This window comes from Nelumbo nucifera, chromosome 1 (assembly GCF_055504915.1).
Source record: "Nelumbo nucifera cultivar China Antique chromosome 1, China Antique-T2T, whole genome shotgun sequence".
NCBI lineage: Eukaryota > Viridiplantae > Streptophyta > Magnoliopsida > Proteales > Nelumbonaceae > Nelumbo > Nelumbo nucifera.
Genome location: NC_142649.1, coordinates 153307857 through 153327337, shown reverse-complemented (window position 1 = coordinate 153327337; position 19481 = coordinate 153307857). Strand labels below are relative to the sequence as shown.

The following is a 19481-nucleotide window of genomic DNA, read 5'->3' as shown; positions in this document are numbered from 1 at the left end:
CATGGGGAAGAAAAGTGACACCAAGAAGGCTGATGATAAAGACAAATTGTTTTGTACCCACTGTCGGCGCTCACGGCATACACGTGACACATGTTGGGACATTCACGGGAAACCCAAGTGGGCAGTGAAGAACCAAGAATAGGGTAAAGGGCAAGGTCAGAAGAAGATGAACAGAACACATAATGCAGCACATGTGGCAACCCAAGATACTCAGGTTGCCGGAACTACCTGGGACCACCTTAATTCTGACCCCAAGGAAGATATAATGAATTCCTTCAGAGACCACTTGGAGTCATGGTAGGCCTTTGCGACAGATGGATAGCTCAATCACTGGTACTCCTACTTCATTTGCATCTACATTAGGTAATACGGCTTCTGCATTCCATGTCACTCCCACTGGTTCCCCTTGGATCATTGACTCAAGGGCCTCTAACCACATGACCGGTAAGCCGAACTTGTTTCAGACTTATAGCCTTTTGTCAGGAAGGGATAAAGTGAGGCTTGCAGATGGCTCATTCTCCTCCATTGTAGGCCAAGGATCAATATCTCTTCTACATGGCCTTAACCTGAATTGTGTATTGCATGTCCCTCAACTTCCTATAAATTTGCTTTCAATTAGTAGTATCACAAGCTCTTTAAACTGTAGTGTAACTTTTTTTCCTGGTTCATGTGTTTTTCAGGATCTAACTTCTGGGAGGACGATTGGTAGAGGGAGCCTAGTGGATGGTCTCTACATTCTCGACAACAAAGCTGGTCTCTCGGTGTCATCCTTAGAGTCACATAGTTAGTCAAATAAGAGTAAAGTTTTTTTGTGGCATAGTCGGTTAGGTCATGTTTCTTTTGAAATAGTAAAGTCTTTGTTTCCTGTTTTATTTAAGTCATGTTCAGTGTCAGAGTTCCAGTGTCAAACGTGTCAGTTGAGCAAACAATGTTGAACAACTTTTCACTCAAATAATAAAAGATCAAGTGTTCATTTTCATGTTGTGTATTTTGATGTATGAGGGGCTACTACTGTAATCTCTGAGGGCAGATATAAGTACTTTATCACATTGATCATTGACTACTCTCGCTATACATGGGTATTCCCTATGCGTAGTAGAGACGAAGTTCTAAAGATTGTGAAAGACTTCCAGAGGATGGTATTTATGCAATTCCATGTTGAAATACAGATCTTCCAATCCGACAATGTAAAAGAATACTTCCATAGTGAGCTCAATGAGTTCTTTGCCTCCCACAGATCTATTCATATGAGCTCATGCGCTAGAACACCACAACAAAATGGTGTTGCAGAAAGAAAAAACAGACACCTCCTTGAGGTAGCTCGCGGGATGATGTTACACATGAATGTTCCAAGAAGGTTTTGGATGGATGCTATATTTGCAGTTGCTTATGTCATCAATCGCATGCCCTCCAAAGTGTTGAATTACATGGCCCCTCATCAGTTGTTGTTCCCTCAGTCCCCTTTATTTTCCATTCCCATGAGAGTTTTTGGTTGTCGTGCCTTTGTCCATGATTTGTCTCCGCCTCGAGGTAAGTTTGACCCTCGGTCCATTCCTTGTATCTTTCTGGGGTATCCCTCCTCTCAAAAAGGGTATCAGTGTTTTGATCTCGTTAGTCATAAGTTTTTTGTGTTTATGGATGTGTCCTTTGAGTCTGAGCCATTCTTCCCTGCTTCTCCGTAGGGGGAGAGTAGTAGTGTGGAAGAGGAGAAGCAGGTTCAGGTCCGCCAAGTCTCTCTTCCTTCTATTCTGGACCTTGCTCCCTTTCGTATCTTCCAATGTACACATCGTAGAGATCATCAATGTGATAGAGATGTGGAGCATCCAAACATTGAGTAACCGACATCGTTAAACTCCCAGGAGGTAAGTTCAATCCCTGTTGCACTTACTGATACCCCTACTCCTACTGTGGATGACCTTGACATTCCTATTGCTCAAAGAAAGGGAGTCAGGTCGTGCACTACCAAACACCCCATTACCTAGTTTGTCTCCTATGATCACATTTCCCCCTCGTACCGAGCCTTTCTATCCGTAGTTGATTGCATCCCTGTTCCCAAAAATGTTGCAGATTAAAATGCCCCGAATGGATAGATGCCATGAAGGAGGAAGTATACATGGTTCAACCCCCTGGATTTTGTGCCAAGGGAAGTGAAAATAAGGTGTGCAAGCTGAGAAAGTCTCTTTATGGTTTAAAATAATCTCCCAGAGCTTGGTTCAGTAAATTTCACATGGCAGTTCAGCAGGTGGGCTTCAAATAATGTCAGTTTGATCATACACTCTTTGTGAAGAGATGTCAGGAACAGGTTGTTGTATTGATAGTGTATGTGGATGATATCATCATTACAGGAAATTGGAGTTCAAAAATACAAAAATTGAAGCAATTCCTTGCATCTAAATTTGAAGTGAAAAATTTAGGTCCCCTGAAGTATTTCCTTGGAATTGAAGTCGCCCGCTTAGAAAAGGGTATCTTCATTTCTCAAAGTAAATACACCCCTGATCTATTATAGGACACATGCAAATTAGGTGCAATGCCAGCAAATACTCCCATGGGTGTTGACCACAAGTTGGGTGATTGTGATGGTGAACCTCTGAAAGATGTGAAACAGTTCCAAAGGTTAGTGGGAAAGCTGATTTATTTGTCCATGACCCATCCAGACATTGCCTATTCAGTTGGGGTTCTAAGCCAATTCATGCACTCTCCTAAGAAACCACACATGGAGGCAGCAGAGAGAGTTCTTAGATACTTGAAAAAGTATCTCGGAACAGGTCTACTATTCAGTAAACATAATCACCTAAAGGTGGAAGTTTTTACAGATGCTGATTGGGTAGGTGCTGTGGATGATAGAAAGTCCATGAGTGGGATGCACATTTGTGGGAGGAAACCTAGTGACCTGGAAAAGCAAGAAACAAAGTATGGTAGCAAGGTCCAGTGTTGGAGCTGAATATAGAGCTATGGCACATGGGGTGGTTGAAGTCCTTTGGCTAAAAAATCTTCTAGAGGAGTTTGGAATTGTTGTTCATAATCCTATGTCTCTTTACTGTGACAACAAGGCAGCCATAAACATCGTCAACAACCTTGTCCTACATGAGAGGACCAAGCACATTGAGGTGGACAAACACTTCATAAGGGAAAAATTGGAAAAAAGGGAAATTTGCATCCCTTATGTCAACTCCAAGGAACAACTCGCTGATGTCCTCACAAAAGGGCTTCCATACTCACGACACAATGACTTATGTGACAAGCTGGGCATGATAGACATATTCAGCCCAACTTGAGGGGGAGTGTTGTGAGGATTATTTAATTGTTATTTTATAGTTGTTGTTAGTGGGTTGTCAGCTTAAGATGTTGTCAGTTAGTTATTTTCTTTCTTTCTTATTAGTTTGTTTCTAGGGAGTGCTGCCAGGAGCATACTTGTAATCTCCATTCCTTTTATATTAAGTTAATATAAATAACTGAATTGGCGGCAGCCAGAAGTAGTTTTTCTTTTTCTCTCAATCATATCTTCCTCTTCTTCTCTTTCTCTCTCTCGTCTCTCTCTCTCCATGAATGATTACAAAAGTGAAGACTAACTGATGGAGGAAAGTCAAAGAATAAGCAAGAGAAAGGATTTGAACAAGAATGTTTGTAAGTAGTGCAAATAAAGTGCAAAAGCTATTTTTGGAACAAAACAAAGAAGATTGGGAGAAAACATTGGTCTTGGAAGCGAGTAAGGAGATTCTGGATTGGGGAATCATTTTGAACTTATTGAAAAAGAAACTGCAGATGGATTCAAAAATTGTGATTGCTCCTTTTGACAAAAAACGAGCTCTGTTGAAAGTGGAAGAGAAGATAGTGGATTTTGATAGGTTAGACATAGAGTGGGGTGTGATTTTGGTGCGGAAGTGGTCTGCTTCCTACAACAGCAAGATGCTACAATGGAGTCTTTGCTATTAGGTTATTTAGTTTGCCTTTCAATCTTTGGAACAATTTAGCAATGAAGAAGGTTGTGAAGATGCTAGGAGGGATTCTCATTTTTTGCAATCTATCGAATCTGAACTCGGCAGTGTAGGAAGTTGTTAGAATGAAGCCGGAAGAGGCCACGTGGGTTGCGTCGAAACACGAAGCATCGTTGTGGAGGGATGATCGAGAGGTTGAAGATGAAGCTGATAAGGTAGGGGAGAGGCCACGTCATAGTCAAAGTGTGGAAGAAATTTGGGTGATAGAAATGCTAGATGTGGAAGAAGTTTTGGCGGAGAAAAAGAAGAGTAAAGCTAAATCTTCGGAAAGGATGGAAATATTTGGAAAGAGGGAAGCTGAAAACGAGAAACAAGAGGATATGAACCCTTTAATTATGAATATTCTGGGTGCCCCGAGTAGGTTAAACGATTCAAGAAAGGTTAGCGGCTCGGGTTTTAGGGGAAAGTGCTCTGAACCAGGTGGGATTATGTGGACCTTTAGCAACTCGCTGGATAATCCTGGTGAGTCTTCTCTTAGGTTTTACAATTGACCATCTGAGTTTTTCCACAATGATGAGAGTTCAAATGATTGCCCCAACCCAGTAATGATACAAAGTTCGTCCTTTGTAGGGGAAAACGAAGCAGGAGTTGGGGAAGTTTTGGAAGGGGAAGTCGGAGTGAGTAGTAACGAAAGTAAAGCCAGAGAAGAGGGAGAGAATAGAAAAAGAGATAAGCAGATCGGGATGGAAGGAGCAAAAGAAAAAAGAGGTGTGGACAAAATGTAGGGGAATAAAGGAGGTAGGGCTGGCAATCTTGACCCCAACCCATTTGTCCCACCCACCTTGGAACTTACCCATACCCACCCAATCTATTGGTGGGTCAGTATGGGTCGAGTAACCCATTAGAGTCAGTGGAAAAGGGTCAGGGTGGGTTGGGTCGAGGGTACCCATTAGGGTTAGGATGGGTTGGGTCGTGCGGGTCAAGATGGGTTGGGTCAAAGTCAACTGTATCTATACTCGCCAAATCTCAAAAAAGAAGTTGCAATGATTCGAACTCAGGCCTCCTAGTGTGCCCACATCTCATTACACTTCCAAACCACCATGCCACATTTCATTATGAGATTAAAAGTGAAATAAAATAGATTTTATTAACTTTCTTATTCACATGCAATTTTATACAAAAGCAATTTTATAAAGTAATTTTATGAAAGGACTTTTACGAAAGCAGTTTTACAAATGTACTTTTACACGAAAGCAGTTTTATAAATTATTTTTACAAAAGTACTTTTACAAAAGCACTTTTACACGAAAACACTTTATGAAAGTACTTTTACGGAAACACTTTTATGAAAGCATAAAAGCACTTTTATAAAGTACTTTTATGAAAGCACTTTTACACGAAAGCACTTTTATTAAAGTACTTTTACGAAAACGCTTTTATGCATAAGTACTTTTATGAAAGCACTTTTACAGAAGCACTTTCATAAGAGTACTTTTGCAAAAGAACTTTTAAGAAAGCACTTTTATAAAAGTTATGCATTTTTTTTTTGCATTTTCTGCAACTTTTCTGTTATTTTCTGCATTTTCTATAATTTGTTGGTATTTTTCTACATTTTTTGGTATTTTTCTACATTTTCTATAATTTTCTGGTATTTTCTGCATTTTCTACAAATTTTTGGTGCTTTTCTGCATAATTTTTGCATTTTTTTTTGTGTTTTTCATGCATTTCCTACAATTTTCTGGTATTTTTTGCATATTTTCTTTTTTTTTTTTCTGCAAAAGTTCTGAATTTTCTCTAATTTTTTAGTTGCTTTTTCTGCAAATTTTCTACTATTTTCTGCATTTATCTACAATTTTTGCATTTTCGGGTATACAGGTTGACCTGACTTGTTTTTGTCACGTGGCAGTCTTGAGAGAGATTATTCTCTCAAAATTTATTATTTTGGGTATACGGGCCGTCCTAACCCATTTTTGTATTTATAAGTGAGGGTAGGTGGGTTAGTATGGGTGAGGGTGGTTAAGGGTTAATATGGATGGGTCAAGTGGGTCAATATGGGTGGGACAGGGTGGGTTATGACCCTTTAACAAGGATTGCTGATGGGTCATGGTGGGTTGGTGGGTCAATATGGGTGGGCTGGTATTCAACACTTACCCAACCCAACCCAACCCACCAGTTTTCCACTCCTAAGAGGAGGAGAGGAGGACAGAAGTGTCGAAGAGGAGGGTGGGAAGAAGGATCTGGGAATGGAGAAAGAAGGAAGTGAAGAGGAAGAAGGTAAGAACTTATCAAAGGAAAAAAATAGAGAACTATCCACTAGAGGAGAGTGGGGAAGAAGTACCGGAAGCGGATTCAGGGGAAGAAAATGAGTCTGAACCAGTGATGGATGAGACCCATATGGTAGAAAAAACTGCTAACATCAAGGAAGTGGTGATGGGGGAGTGGAAGCGAGCAGGATGTTGGGTCTGTTTTTTCTAGGAGGGGAGGATTTCGCAAAAGAAGCATTTAGACCTCTGGAGGAAAACTTTGGGAAGAATGAAGGACCAATAGATTCAGAGTTTAATATGGATGGCGATAATTCGAAGAAGAAAGAGATGGAAGTGATTACCGAAGGCTGTGGGGATATCATAGAGAAGATTGAAGAAGAGGTTGAGGGGGTGGTGATTGAAGACAGGGTTCAGAAACCAGCAGAGAATACCGAAACAGCAGTGGAAAATCTAAATGCAGTCAGAAGATTCAGAACTCAAAAGAAAAAAACACAGCAGCAGATCCCAGTTCAAAAGTTTTCACAAGGTTAAAAGGTGGTCTTTTCAGAATGGGACCTAACAAGCTTGTCAAAAGACCCAAAGGAACAGTAAAAAAATGACAACAAAATGGTTCTCAAAAAGCTGAGAAAGATGCTTGAATTGGTATTCTGGGGTTGGAAGTTTTTTGTTTAGATAATTTTGGGCATTGTTGGGCTTTGGGCTGGATTGATATTCATAGTAGGGTCTTATTTGAGTTTGGGCCAGTTTTAGTTGATTTGGGTTTGTTTTTTGCCTCTGAGGGTGCTGGCTTGGGTTGGCTTTTCTTTTCAGGTGATTGCATATCACTTTCCTTATAATCTTCTTTTTGTTTTAATAATTTTTTTGTTATCTTCAAAAAAAGCATGCTTTTAACGTGGAAGCTTCTAAAAATGTTTGACCATATTGTTACAGACTGTATAACTAAAATAGGAAGTAAATACTAGGGAGATATGATGTTACAGACTGTATAACTAAAATAGGAAGTAAATACTAGGGAGATATGATTTACCTTGATTGTAGGACAGATTTGTAGGAATTTGATTAGTCTTCTTTCCTAATATATTCTTTCCTAACATAGAATTTGTAACTTGTATATATACATACGAGATTGATGAATAATACAACAAATTATTCTTCTTCTCTGTTTACTCTTATTTTACATGGTATCAGAGCATCCAGTCTTTGCCTGCCCTTTTGTTTTAAGTAAACAGTAGGTAGAGGAAAATTTCTGGGTGTTTCGGGTCACCTCCTTGGAGCAATCAGAGCATCTATTCTCTGCAAAGTCCGGCAGTCAGCAGCCCTGCAAGTGTGTCTCACGCACCGCCTGAAGATTCTGCCACAGTCACACGCGCCGGCACGTGGAGCCACATCCGTTTTTTTTCAGTCGTCGTCTTTTGGCTCGCCTCGTCCTGTATAGCACATATTTGTGCTTTGTTACGTGCATATCCATTCCGGTATTTTCAACAGGTGTGCTCTGTTGATTTTCGGTGTTCAAAATTTTCTGTTTATTTGAATTTTGAGATTATGGCAGACAAGAAATCAATAGTTATGTCGGATGTTATTCCAGTGATGTCAAAAATAACTGAGCATAAGCTTAATGGCTCTAATTATCTGGATTGGAGTAAAACTGTTCAACTATATTTGCTGAGTATTGCTATGGATAATCATTTGACTGATGACCCTCCTAATGATGACTCGAGAAAGTCTTGGTTGAGGGAGGATGCCCGTTTGTTCTTGCAGATACGCAACTCCATTGAAAGTGAGGTGGTTGGTTTAGTCATTCACTGTGGTTTTGTTAAGGAATTAATGAACTATCTAGAGTTCTTGTACTCCGGAAAGGGGAATATTTCCCGCATTTATGATGTGTGTAAAGCCTTTTACAGGGCGGACAAAGGCGATAGATCTCTTACAAGCTATTTCATGGATTTCAAGAAAACATATGAAGAACTTAATATGTTGCTTCCGTTTAGTACTGATGTGACTGTTCAACAAGCTCAGCGAGAAAAGATGGCTGTTATGAGTTTTTTAGCTGGCCTACCTTCTGAATATGAGACTGCTAAATCTCAGATTCTTTCCAGTTCAGAGATCTCTTCTCTACAAGATGCTTTCAGTAGGGTCCTTCCCTTGGTATGTTTCTGTGTAATACCCTTAAACTGGACACTTAATGAGACTCGTGTTAGTTTAGAATGCTCACAGCCAGTGGATCGGTCTGGGGAGAGCTATCCTGACAAGGTTGACACTGTGGTGCCACCAAGTCGGTTGGGGTGGCCTGTCTCTGCTGCCAGGGTGAGACCCTAGGCACATACAGTGTAGGATTAATTGAATCTTTGAACTTGACCAGATTTCCAGTATTGCCCTGGACCTTGGAGATTGATGGGCAAAACTGGAAAGTTACACCCGACCCCTAGACTCGATTATGATACTGCACTAGGTGTCGGATTGGGCTGTCTTTGATGTACCATTCAGTGAGATCCTTAGCGGGGGTCAAAACCTGGGTATGTTGGGACAGTCTGAGAATTCATCTGAGTGGGTGATCATAGTGACAGGATCAGCCCCTTTGTCGGACAAAGGTAATGATCGGGGATGCACTCTCCCTGATGGAAACCAAGACTGTCGGCAGCCGATTTCAACCGTTGAGAGTTGTTTTGCAAAGTATATTTTATAGGAGATATAAAAGTATATATATTATGGTTTCTAAAATGTTTGCAAGAAGGTTTTAATTCCCGGGATCCATATAAGTAGAGAGTGCAACACTGTTCCTTGCAGCCGAGGGAGAGGTCCTCTCTTGTCGGGCAGTGTGTGATCATTATGGGCTGAGAGGTTTAAGTGTAAGACCATTGAGGATAATACCTGATGGAATCTTGCATCTCCCCACAGTCCCTGGGTGTTATAAGGTGGCTTGGCCCAGGGACCACTTAGGGTAAGTGTTGGGCCCATAGAGCCCATTTGATGGGTTTCAGGGGGTGTACTGTCCATAACAGTGTATTCGGCCAGGCCTTGTAACAAAGGCTGGGCCGAACCCATGTGGCTGATGTGTAGATCAATGCTTGGGTCCCACGCCATACAAGGAAGCCCAACTGGGCAGTAGTTAGGAAGGTTAAGTGAGCACATAAACTTAATGGGCCTAAAGCCCATTTCGAACTGGGCTATTTTATTAGTTAATAATGGGGTGAATTCTGAGATGGATTAGCAGATAAGATAAGGTCTTGACCTTATCCACTCATAGAGTCCAGATCTGAATGTGATTCAGATCTAGAAACCTCCTAATGAGATTAGGAGAAAGCTAATCTAATCTGCAGATAAGATAAGGGTTTATCCCTATCACCTAAAAGGGGTCTTATCCAAATATGATTTGGATAAGCAGCTCCTAATCCAATTAGGAGCTGATCGTTTAGGTTAACAAAAGAAGGAGGAGGCGGCAGCCTTTAGGAGACACACAATCAGATTTTCTTCAGTACTGAAATCACAAGAAGAGAGAATTCTGCACCCTGCGAATTCTTTCTTGCCGCCTCCCTGTTCTTGCCGCCCTGTTTTGCCAGTTCGATCTCCACCAGTGGGAGAAGTCAAGATTTTATCTTGACATCAGTTCTTGGAGGAAGAATTGATAGGAAGCTGTGCTCACGTGCCATCCTACTGTTTCTTGTGAAGGACGGAGTTATTGGAGAAGAACATTGTTGATTCTGCTCCATCCTGCACTGCGCCATCTTTAGTGGGAGCAGATTTTGGATCCTTCCTTGGGCGTGAACACCTCCATTGGGAGATACTGTTTCTCCGTATCAGGTATAATTCTCTCCTATTCTTTTTGGTTCAGATCTGGTTCAGTTTATAGTTCAAGAGTGATCCTTGAAAATATGATTTTTTAAATAGGGAATGCGATTCCCATTTGAAGGGAGAGAAATTTTTGAAATTCGCCCCCTTATTCCGCAGTCTTTGGGCGTCCATGCAATGGATCTCTCATCCCTTCAGCCAGGACATATGAAGCGGGATTGCAGGAAATTGCAGAATAAGAAAACTCAGTCAGCCCATATTGCATCCACCACGGATACTTCTGAGAAGTCTGTTATGATATCTGCAGATGAATATGCCAAATTTGCTCAGTACCAAGAATCATTGAAACCTCAATCTACTCCTGTTATTGCCATCGTCAAGTCAGGTAAACCCAATACATGTCTTGTTTTCCTCTTCAAAATGGGTCATTGATTCTGGAGCTACAAATCATATGACAGGTAATTCAAGTCTGTTTTCTACCTTTCAGTCACATAAATCCACCTCTCCTGTTACTTTAGCAGATGGGTCAACATCTTGTGTTATTGGGTTTGGTACAATTAGTCCAACACCATCACTTCCTTTGTCATATGTTCTTAGTTTACCTCAGTTATCATTTAATTTAATTTCTGTTAGCAAACTCACTCGTACCCTTAATTGCTGTGTCTCATTTTTTCCTGATTATTGTTTATTTCAGGATCTTATGACGAAGAAGATTATTGGTAAGGGACATGAGTCTGGAGGTCTCTACATCCTTGATACACAAGTTCCAAGATCCATAGCCTGTTCTGGAGTTGTAACCCCTTTTGAAGCACATTGTCGGTTGGGCCACCCCTCTCCATGTGTTAAAGCGAATATGTCCTCAATTTCAGAATTTGTCGTCATTAAATTGTGGGTCTTGTCAGTTTGCTAAACACCATCGTCTTAGTTCGAGTCCTAGAGTCAATAAACGAGCTAGTGCTCCTTTTGAATTAGTCCATTCAGATGTTTGGGGTCCGTGTCCAGTTGAGTCCAAAACTGGGTTTAAGTATTTTGTTACTTTTGTTGATGATTACTCTCGTATAACATGGTTATATTTAATGAAAAATCATTCTGAGGTGTTTTCTCATTTTTTTGCTTTCTGTGCTGAAGTTAAAACTCAATTTAATGTTTCTGTACAAATATTGAGAAGTGATAATGCTAAGGAGTACTTGTCAGAATCCTTTCAAACTTACATGTTTCAGCATGGCATTCTTCATCAAACTTCTTGTGTAGATACACCATCTCAAAATGGGGTTGCTGAACGGAAAAATCGACACCTTCTTGAAACTGCAAGAGCTTTGTTATTTCAAATGAAGGTTCCTAAACCTTTCTGGGCTGATGTAGTTTCCACAGCATGTTTTTTGATTAACCGTATGTCTTCATCTGTCCTTCAGGGTGAGACTCCTTATCATGTTCTGTTTCCAAATAAAACACTGTTTCCTATTGAGCCTAGGGTATTTGGGTGTACATGCTTTGTTCGGGATGTTCGTCCTCAGGTTACCAAACTAGATCCAAAATCTTTGAAGTGTCTTTTTCTTGGGTATTCTCGTGTTCAAAAAGGGTATAGATGTTATTGTCCTACTCTTCACAGATATCTTGTGTCAGGTGATGTTAATTTCCTAGAAGATACACATTTCTTTCCATCTACTCCTCATTCAAGTCAGGGGGAGGATGATGATTTGTTAATCTATACTGTCACATCATCTGGTTCACATCCTATTGAATCTGCTCCTGCCAGGCCTAAGCCACCTACAGTACAGGTTTATTCTCGGCGACCAAGCCCTCCGGATCCATGTCCTGCACCAGCTCCTTCGTCGGCAGATCCAGTCTCAACTGATCCTGTTCCTTCGTCATCAGAACCAGTCTCTAATGATGATCTTCCTATTGCTCTTCGTAAAGGTAAGCGTAAGTGTACTTATCCAGTTTCTTCATTTGTGTCTTATAATCATTTGTCATCCTCTTCTTGTTCTTTTATTGCATCTCTTGATTCTATCTCTGTTCCTAAGACTGTTAAAGAAGCCCTTTCTCACCCTGGATGGTGTAATGCTATGATTGAGGAGATGAATGCTTTAGAGGACAATGGTACTTGGACCATGGTAAATTTACCTGCAAATAAGAAGGCTATTGGGTGTAAATGGGTGTTTATAGTTAAAGTCAATCCTAATGGGTCCATTGCCCGATTGAAAGCTCGTCTTGTTGCTAAAGGATATGCTCAGACTTATGGAGTGGATTATTCTGATACTTTTTCTCCTGTTGCTAAACTTACTTCTATCAGGTTGTTTATTTCTATGGCAGCTACTTATAATTGGCCCCTTCATCAGTTAGACATCAAGAATGCTTTTCTTCATGGGGATCTTCAAGAAGAAGTTTATATGGAGCAACCGCCTAGCTTTGTTGCTCAGGGGGAGTATGGGAAAGTTTGCTACCTTCATAAGTCTCTATACGGGTTGAAGCAGAGTCCTCGCGCCTGGTTTGGAAAGTTTAGTCAGGCAGTCGAGAATTTTGGTATGAAGAAAAGTAAGTCTGATCATTCTGTTTTCTTCAAGCACTCTGCTGCTGGCATCATTTTGTTAGTTGTATATGTGGATGATATTGTCATTACAGGGAGTGATACTACAAGGATTTCATCCCTTAAATCCTTTCTCCACACTCAGTTTCATACCAAAGATTTGGGAATGTTGAAATACTTCTTGGGTGTTGAGGTAACAAGAAGCAAGAAGGGAATATTCTTATCTCAAAGGAAATATGTACTTGACTTGTTGTCTGAGATGGGAAAGTTGGGAGCTAAGCCATGTTCACTCCAATGATTCCTAACTTGCAGTTCACAAAAGATGGTGAATTATTTGAAGATCCTGAGAGATATAGAAGATTGGTTGGAAAGTTGAATTATCTTACTGTAACTCATCCAGATATTGCGTATTTAGTTAGTGTGGTGAGTCAGTACATGTCCTCTCCAACAGTTAATCACTGGACAGCTGTAGAACAAATTTTGTGCTACTTAAAAGGAGCACCTGGGCAAGGAATTTTGTATGGCAATCATGGTCATACTAGAATTGAATGTTTTTTAGATGCTGACTGGGCAGGATCCAAGGAAGATCGTGTTAGACAGTTTTGTATGCCCTTAGCTTCAATCATTTTGATGTACTTTTGTTATTTAGTGGAAATAAATAAAGTGCATGTTTGATTCATGTTGTTTGGTTTAATTCTGTGTAAAACCCTAAAACTGGACATTTGTAGAGACTCATGTTAGTTTTAAATGTTCACAGCCGTTGGATAAGTCTGGGGAGATTTATCCTGCCAAGGCTGATACTGGTGTGCCACCAAGTGTTGGGATGGCCTGTCTCAGCCATCAGGGTAAGACCCGAGGCACATACAGCATGGGATTACTTGAATCCTTGAACCGGACCAGATTTCCAGTCTTGCCCTGGACCTTGGAGATAGATGGGCAAAACTGGAAAGTTACACCTGACCCCTAGACTCGATTATGACACTTCACTAGGTGCTGGATCAGGCTGCCTTTGATATGCCAATCAGTGAGATCCTTAGTGGGGATCAAAACCTGGGTATGTTGGGGCAGTTTGAGAATTCATCTGAGTGGGTGGTCATAGTGACAGAATCAGCCACTTTGTCGGACAAAGGGTAATGATCGGGAATGCACTCTCTCTGATGGAAACCAAACTGCCGGCAGTTGATTTCAATCGTTGGAATTTTGTTTTTGCAAAATTAATATATTTACATATATATGTACGGTTTCAAAATGTTTGCAAATGGTTTTAATTCCCAGGATCCATGTGAGAGGAGAGTGCGGCACTGTTCCTTGTAGCCGAGGGAGAGGTCCTCTCTTGTCGGGCAGTGCTTGATCATTAAGGGCTGAGAGGTTAAGTGTAAGACCATTTAGGATAATACCTGATGGGCTAATCTTGCACCTGCCCACAGTCCCTGGGTTTTTATAAGATGGCTTGGCCCAGGGACCACTTAATGTAAGTGTTGGGCCCATAGGGTTCATACGATGGACTCAAGGGGTTTATTGAGATTTTCAGTGAATTTGGCTGGGCCTTGTATTAAAGGCTGGGCCGAACCCATGTGGCTGGTGTGTAGATCAATGCTTGGGTCCCACGCCATACAAAGAAGCCCAACTGGGCAGCAGATTGGAAACTAATTAAACACTGAATGCTTAATGGGCCAAAAAGCCCATTTCGAAGTGGGCTGATATGATCACCCATCAATGGGGCGAATTTGAGATTGAAGTTAGCAAAAAGGATTGGGCTCTTAGCCTTATCCACTCTTAGAGACCAAATTCAAATCAGATTTGAATCTGGTAACCTCCTGATAAGATCAGGAGTAAGCTAACTCTATCTGGGAAAGGGATTAAGATTATCCCCTATCCAAATACTGATTTGGATTGGGATAACTCCTAATTAGGAGATTTCTTAATCAAGAAGAAAAGAGAGGAGATTTTCGAATGAACCATAGAGAGGGAAATCAGATTTCGATCCAAGAGGTTCTGGTAAGCAAGAAAGGTTCCTGCGAATTGAGATTAGATCTCATTCTCTCCAGAAAAGAAAACAGTTCAGCCTTTTCGTTTCTGGAAATCTCCTCCTGCCGCCGCCATCTGCATTGTTGCAAGATTTGATCTTTGCAGAAAAGAAAGTCAAGAAACCAGTTCTTGACATCAGTCTTGCAAGAAAGACTGAAAGAATTCAGTGTTTAGTACATCCAGGGGATTCTTGTGAAGGATCCAGTGTGTAGGACGCACCCTGCTGGTTCTGTTCCATCCACAGCTGTGTCATCTTCAGCAGGGACAGATCTTGGAGCATTCTTTGGGCGTGAACACCAACTTTGGGAGATACTGCTTCTCCGGATCAGGTATAATCCTCCCATTTATCTTTTGGTACAGATCTGGTTTGATTAGGGTTCAAGTAGATCCTTGAATATTGTATTCTAAATTCAGGGAATATGATTCCCAGTTGGGAGAAGGTAGGAAATTTTTGAAATTCGCCCCACCCATTCCGCAACCTTTATGGCGTCCATTAGATGGATCCTACCATTCTTTCAGATCGAAGGTCTACTTCAGGCTATTGTGTATTTGTTGGAGGGAATCTAGTTTCATGGAAAAGCAAGAAGCAGAATGTTGTCTCACGTTCGAGTGCAGAATCGGAATATAGAGCTATGGCCAAGTCTGTGTGTGAAATATTGTGGATATATCAGCTTCTGACTGAAGTAGGTCTTAAAACTTCAGTACCAGCCAAGTTGTGGTGTGATAACCAAGCTGCTCTTCACATTGCATCTAATCCTGTTTTTCATGAACGAACTAAGCATATCGAGATTGATTGCCATTTCGTTCGTGAAAAGATTCAGCAAAGTTTGATTTCCACAGGTTATGTGAAAACAGGAGAACAGTTGGGAGATATCTACACGAAGGCTCTTAATGGGGTTAGGGTTGATTATCTTTGTAACAAGCTGGGCATGATTAATATCTATGCTCCAGCTTGAGGGGGAGTGTTACAGACTGTATAATTAACATAGGAAGATGTTACAGATTGTATAATTAAAATAGGAAGTAAATACTAGGGAGATATGATGTTACAGACTGTATAACTAAAATATGAAGTAAATACTAGGGAGATATGATTTACCTTGATTGTAGGACAGATTTGTAGGAATTTGATTAGTCTTCTTTCCTAATATATTATTTCCTAACATAGAATTTGTAACTTGTATCTATACATACGAGATTGATGAATAATACAACAATTTCTTCTTCTTCCTCTGTTTACTTTTATTTTACACATATGAACCCACAGAATTGCTGTTGTATTAGGAGGTGATTAGCTGTTTCCGTCTCTTATTGAATATAAAGTGCATTATGTGTTGTATAATCTCATTCTTCTTCCAATCAATTGTCCAATGCATGAAGGCTATTCTGGAGGGCACAAAGAAACCCAAAATATGATAAAAAAGTTATGACCTAAAGATGTTAGGGATGACTTTCTAAAGGACTGAACTGAGGATATTCCATGGGGATTTTACAATGTAGAGCTTTATCCAAATCCAACTTTACTCAACTCACCCTTTATACCAACAATTTGGGGTCAGCTATGCGAATTCTTTCCAGCCATTGTGCCTGTAAGGACCTTGTTTTCTGTCAAAATGTATGTCCTCAGATCATTTCTTTCCACTCTGGCCCATGATTTCTTTGGTCTTCTCCTTGTTCCTTTTAGATCCATCTACTTCCTCCGTCTCATTAGTTATCAATGCAGTCCTTGGTATTCAATGCAGATGACTAAACCATCTCAGTTGACTTTCCTCCATCTTCTCATCAGTTGTGGGTACTTTTAAGTCCTCTCCAATGAGGTTGTTTCTAATTGTCTTTTCTAATCTTGCAAATCATCCATAACATCCTTTCCAGCTAACATATCCAAAATATAAAAAATAAAAAAGGTCATGGTGCATATATGGTTCGATTCAATTCATAAATGTTATATAAGTTTATTTTCATAGATAAAATGCTCTATGATTTTTCAGTAGATTGTAATTGGTATGTTTCTAATAAAAAGGAATAGATCTACAATAAAAAGAATATTGTAGTTGAATAAGACTACAATCAGTCCTAGATTTTAGTGTTCAATTAGCAAGAAAAATTGAGAAAGGAGAAGAGGATAAGAGAAGAGAAAAGAAGAGGAGAAGAAGAATTCGAAGGGAGATTTAGAAAAGGAGAGGATAATAGATCTGCCGCCCCTCTCTTACTATTTATATTAATTCTCAAATAAAGGTAAAAGGGCTGAAATACCCTTACTGCTTACATGGAAAAAATAAAAGAGTAATAATTATAAACTGACTGAAATAACTACCAACTACCAACTAACTGCTGACTATAGTCATATGAGTACAGTACAGTGGGTACCACATCAGTGTTCTCTACAAATATATGATTTTAGGGTGGATTATGAGAATTGGATGTTTCTTTTGAGCATTTTATGACTGGTGACCAATCATTGTTGTTTCTCTGTTATATTTGATTTTCATGGATTACAGGTTTGGACAGAGTTGCAGAATGATTTCTTGCCGAACTTTATCTTGTGCAACACTACTCAAAGGTTTATTCGGTCATCAAAAGTCTCCCCTGTTCCTGTTCAAAAGCCATCGATGCCTTATGCCAAGCCTAATTTCTATTGTGGTTCCCAAGTGAGTTCATGAAGTAACAAGGTTCAATTGAACTTTCCTGAATATAGTGATAGATTTTGTTTCCTTGATAAATGGTATATTTGTATTAATACAGAGGGGGAGAGCCCCTCAAAAATTGCACAAGCTCGTTACATCTGTATCAGTTGTATCTGTGATTCTGTGTAGAATATGAGAAAAGAAATCAGCCAACAGACATACAATTGCCCATACAAAATGCTGTACCACTGATTTCTAAAATGCTCAACCCTAACTCAGTAACTCCTTCAAAAAAGTACTAGGATCCCCACTGGCCCACCCATCATATAAGCTGCCATTTTTTGGAAAGAGGTAATGTAATGCATTATGTTATAAACACTATAAACCCCTGTACAATGAGATTCAAATTACATTCTCGTTGGCTTCTCTTTAGCTTCAAAAATTCTAGAGTTCTGCACCTTCCAAATGGACCAGCATACTGCCATTGGAAGTGAATTCTAAAGAGCTTTCCCTCTTCTAGAGAAGCAGTAGTCGCTCAAGATTGAACAGACACTTAAAAGGAGAAGAAAAAAAAATAAGAAAAGAAGAGGGAGAAGAGAGAGAGAGAGAGAGAGTTGGGTTGATATGTTTAAACAACCGCCCCCCTCTTAAATTTATTTACATAGTATCATAATTGTAAAAGGATTGAATTGCTTACATGGCAAGATAAGATAACAAGATAAGATAAGATAAGGTAAAGATGAAAAAAAGACTAATCCTAATCTTATCATAAAGAACTAATCCTAATCATAACTTATTGCTGACAATACGAACAGCGGGGACCACCTTAGTGGGGTCCACATTAGTGTTCTCTATACTCCCCCTCAAGTTGGGAATAAATGTTTGTCATTCCCAACTTGCATAGATCTGCTTCTAACTTCTTCCTTGAAACCGCCTTGGTGAGAAGGTCTGCCAGCTGCATGTCGGAGGTAATGTATGGAAGACATACTTCTTGAGATGCAACCCTTTCTCTGATAAAATGTCGATCCACTTCAATATGCTTAGTTTTGTCTTGTTGTACCAGATTATGGGCTATATTGATGGCAGTTTGATTATCACAGTACAACATCAAGGGTTTCTTATAAACAATACCTAACTCCTCAAATAATGATCTCAACCACAGGATCTCAGCTACACCATTTGCCATGGACCTATATTCAGCTTCGTCACTGGAACGAGAAACAACATTTTGTTTCTTACTCCTCCAAGAGACAAGGTTACCTCCTACAAAAGCACAATATCCAGAGGTAGATCTTCGATCATCAACACACCCAGCCCAATCAACATCTGTGAAAACTTCTATCTTCATGTGATCATTATTCTTGAATAAAATGCCTCTACCTGGGCACCTCTTCAAATATGCTAGTATCCTCTCAACTGCAAGGAGGTGAATAGTCCTAGGAGAGTGCATATACTGACTAACCACATTGACTGCATAAATGATGTCGGGTTGAGTGAGACAAAGATAGAGAAGTTTTCCAACTAACCGTTGGAACATAGCTTTATCTTCAAGGGGTTCTCCACCCTTTGCACTAATCTTGTGATTTTGTTCAATGGGTGTGTGTCAGCAGGCTTAACACCCAACTTTCCTGTTTCTTCCAATAGGTCAAGAACATACTTTCTTTGAGAAACAAAAATCCCATGCTTGGATCTGGCTACCTCAATGCCCAAGAAGTATCGTAATTCTCCCAGATCTTTTACCTCAAACTCTTGATGAAGGAGTTGCTTAAGGGACTCAATCTCAGTATTATCATTTCCTGTTACTACAATATCATCCACATATACAGTAAGCAAGGTTAAGGAAGAAACCACTCTTAATAAACAAGGTGTGGTCTGACTGGGCCTATACATATCTGAACCTTTCAAGGGCTTGTCTGAGTCTATCAAACCAAGCTCTGGGGGACTGTTTTAGTCCATACAAGGCTTTATTCAACCGACAAACCTTCTTTCTTATCTCTGTACCATAAAATCCGGGAGGCAACTGCATGTAAATCTCTTCTTGCAAGTCTCCGTTGAGGAAGGAATTTTTAACATCCATCTGATACAACGGCCAAAAGTAACTGGTTGCAAGAGATAATAAGACTCTGATAGTGGTCATCTTTGCTACTGGTGCAAAAGTTTCCAAGTAGTCAATACCATATGTCTGAGTAAATCCTTTTGCAACTAACTGGGCCTTGTACCTTTCAATAGAACCATCAACATTATGTTTCACAGTGAATACCCATCTACATCCAATCGGTTTCTTACCTTTAGGCTAGTCAACTATCTCCCAAGTATT

The 19481-nt window shown here is 40.1% G+C and overlaps 1 protein-coding gene across 2 annotated transcripts in view; it reads left to right on the top strand.

Moving 5' to 3' along the window:
• The window catches only part of PIR121 (transcription activator), a 172341-nt gene that overhangs the window by 74454 nt on the left and 78406 nt on the right, over positions 1 to 19481 (top strand). For both annotated transcript variants that reach the window (XM_088894769.1, XM_088894770.1), the window contains exon 24: positions 17039 to 17188. In XM_088894769.1, coding sequence (XP_088750895.1) covers positions 17039 to 17188 — 150 coding nt within the window. The remainder of the gene's footprint in view (positions 1 to 17038; positions 17189 to 19481) is intronic.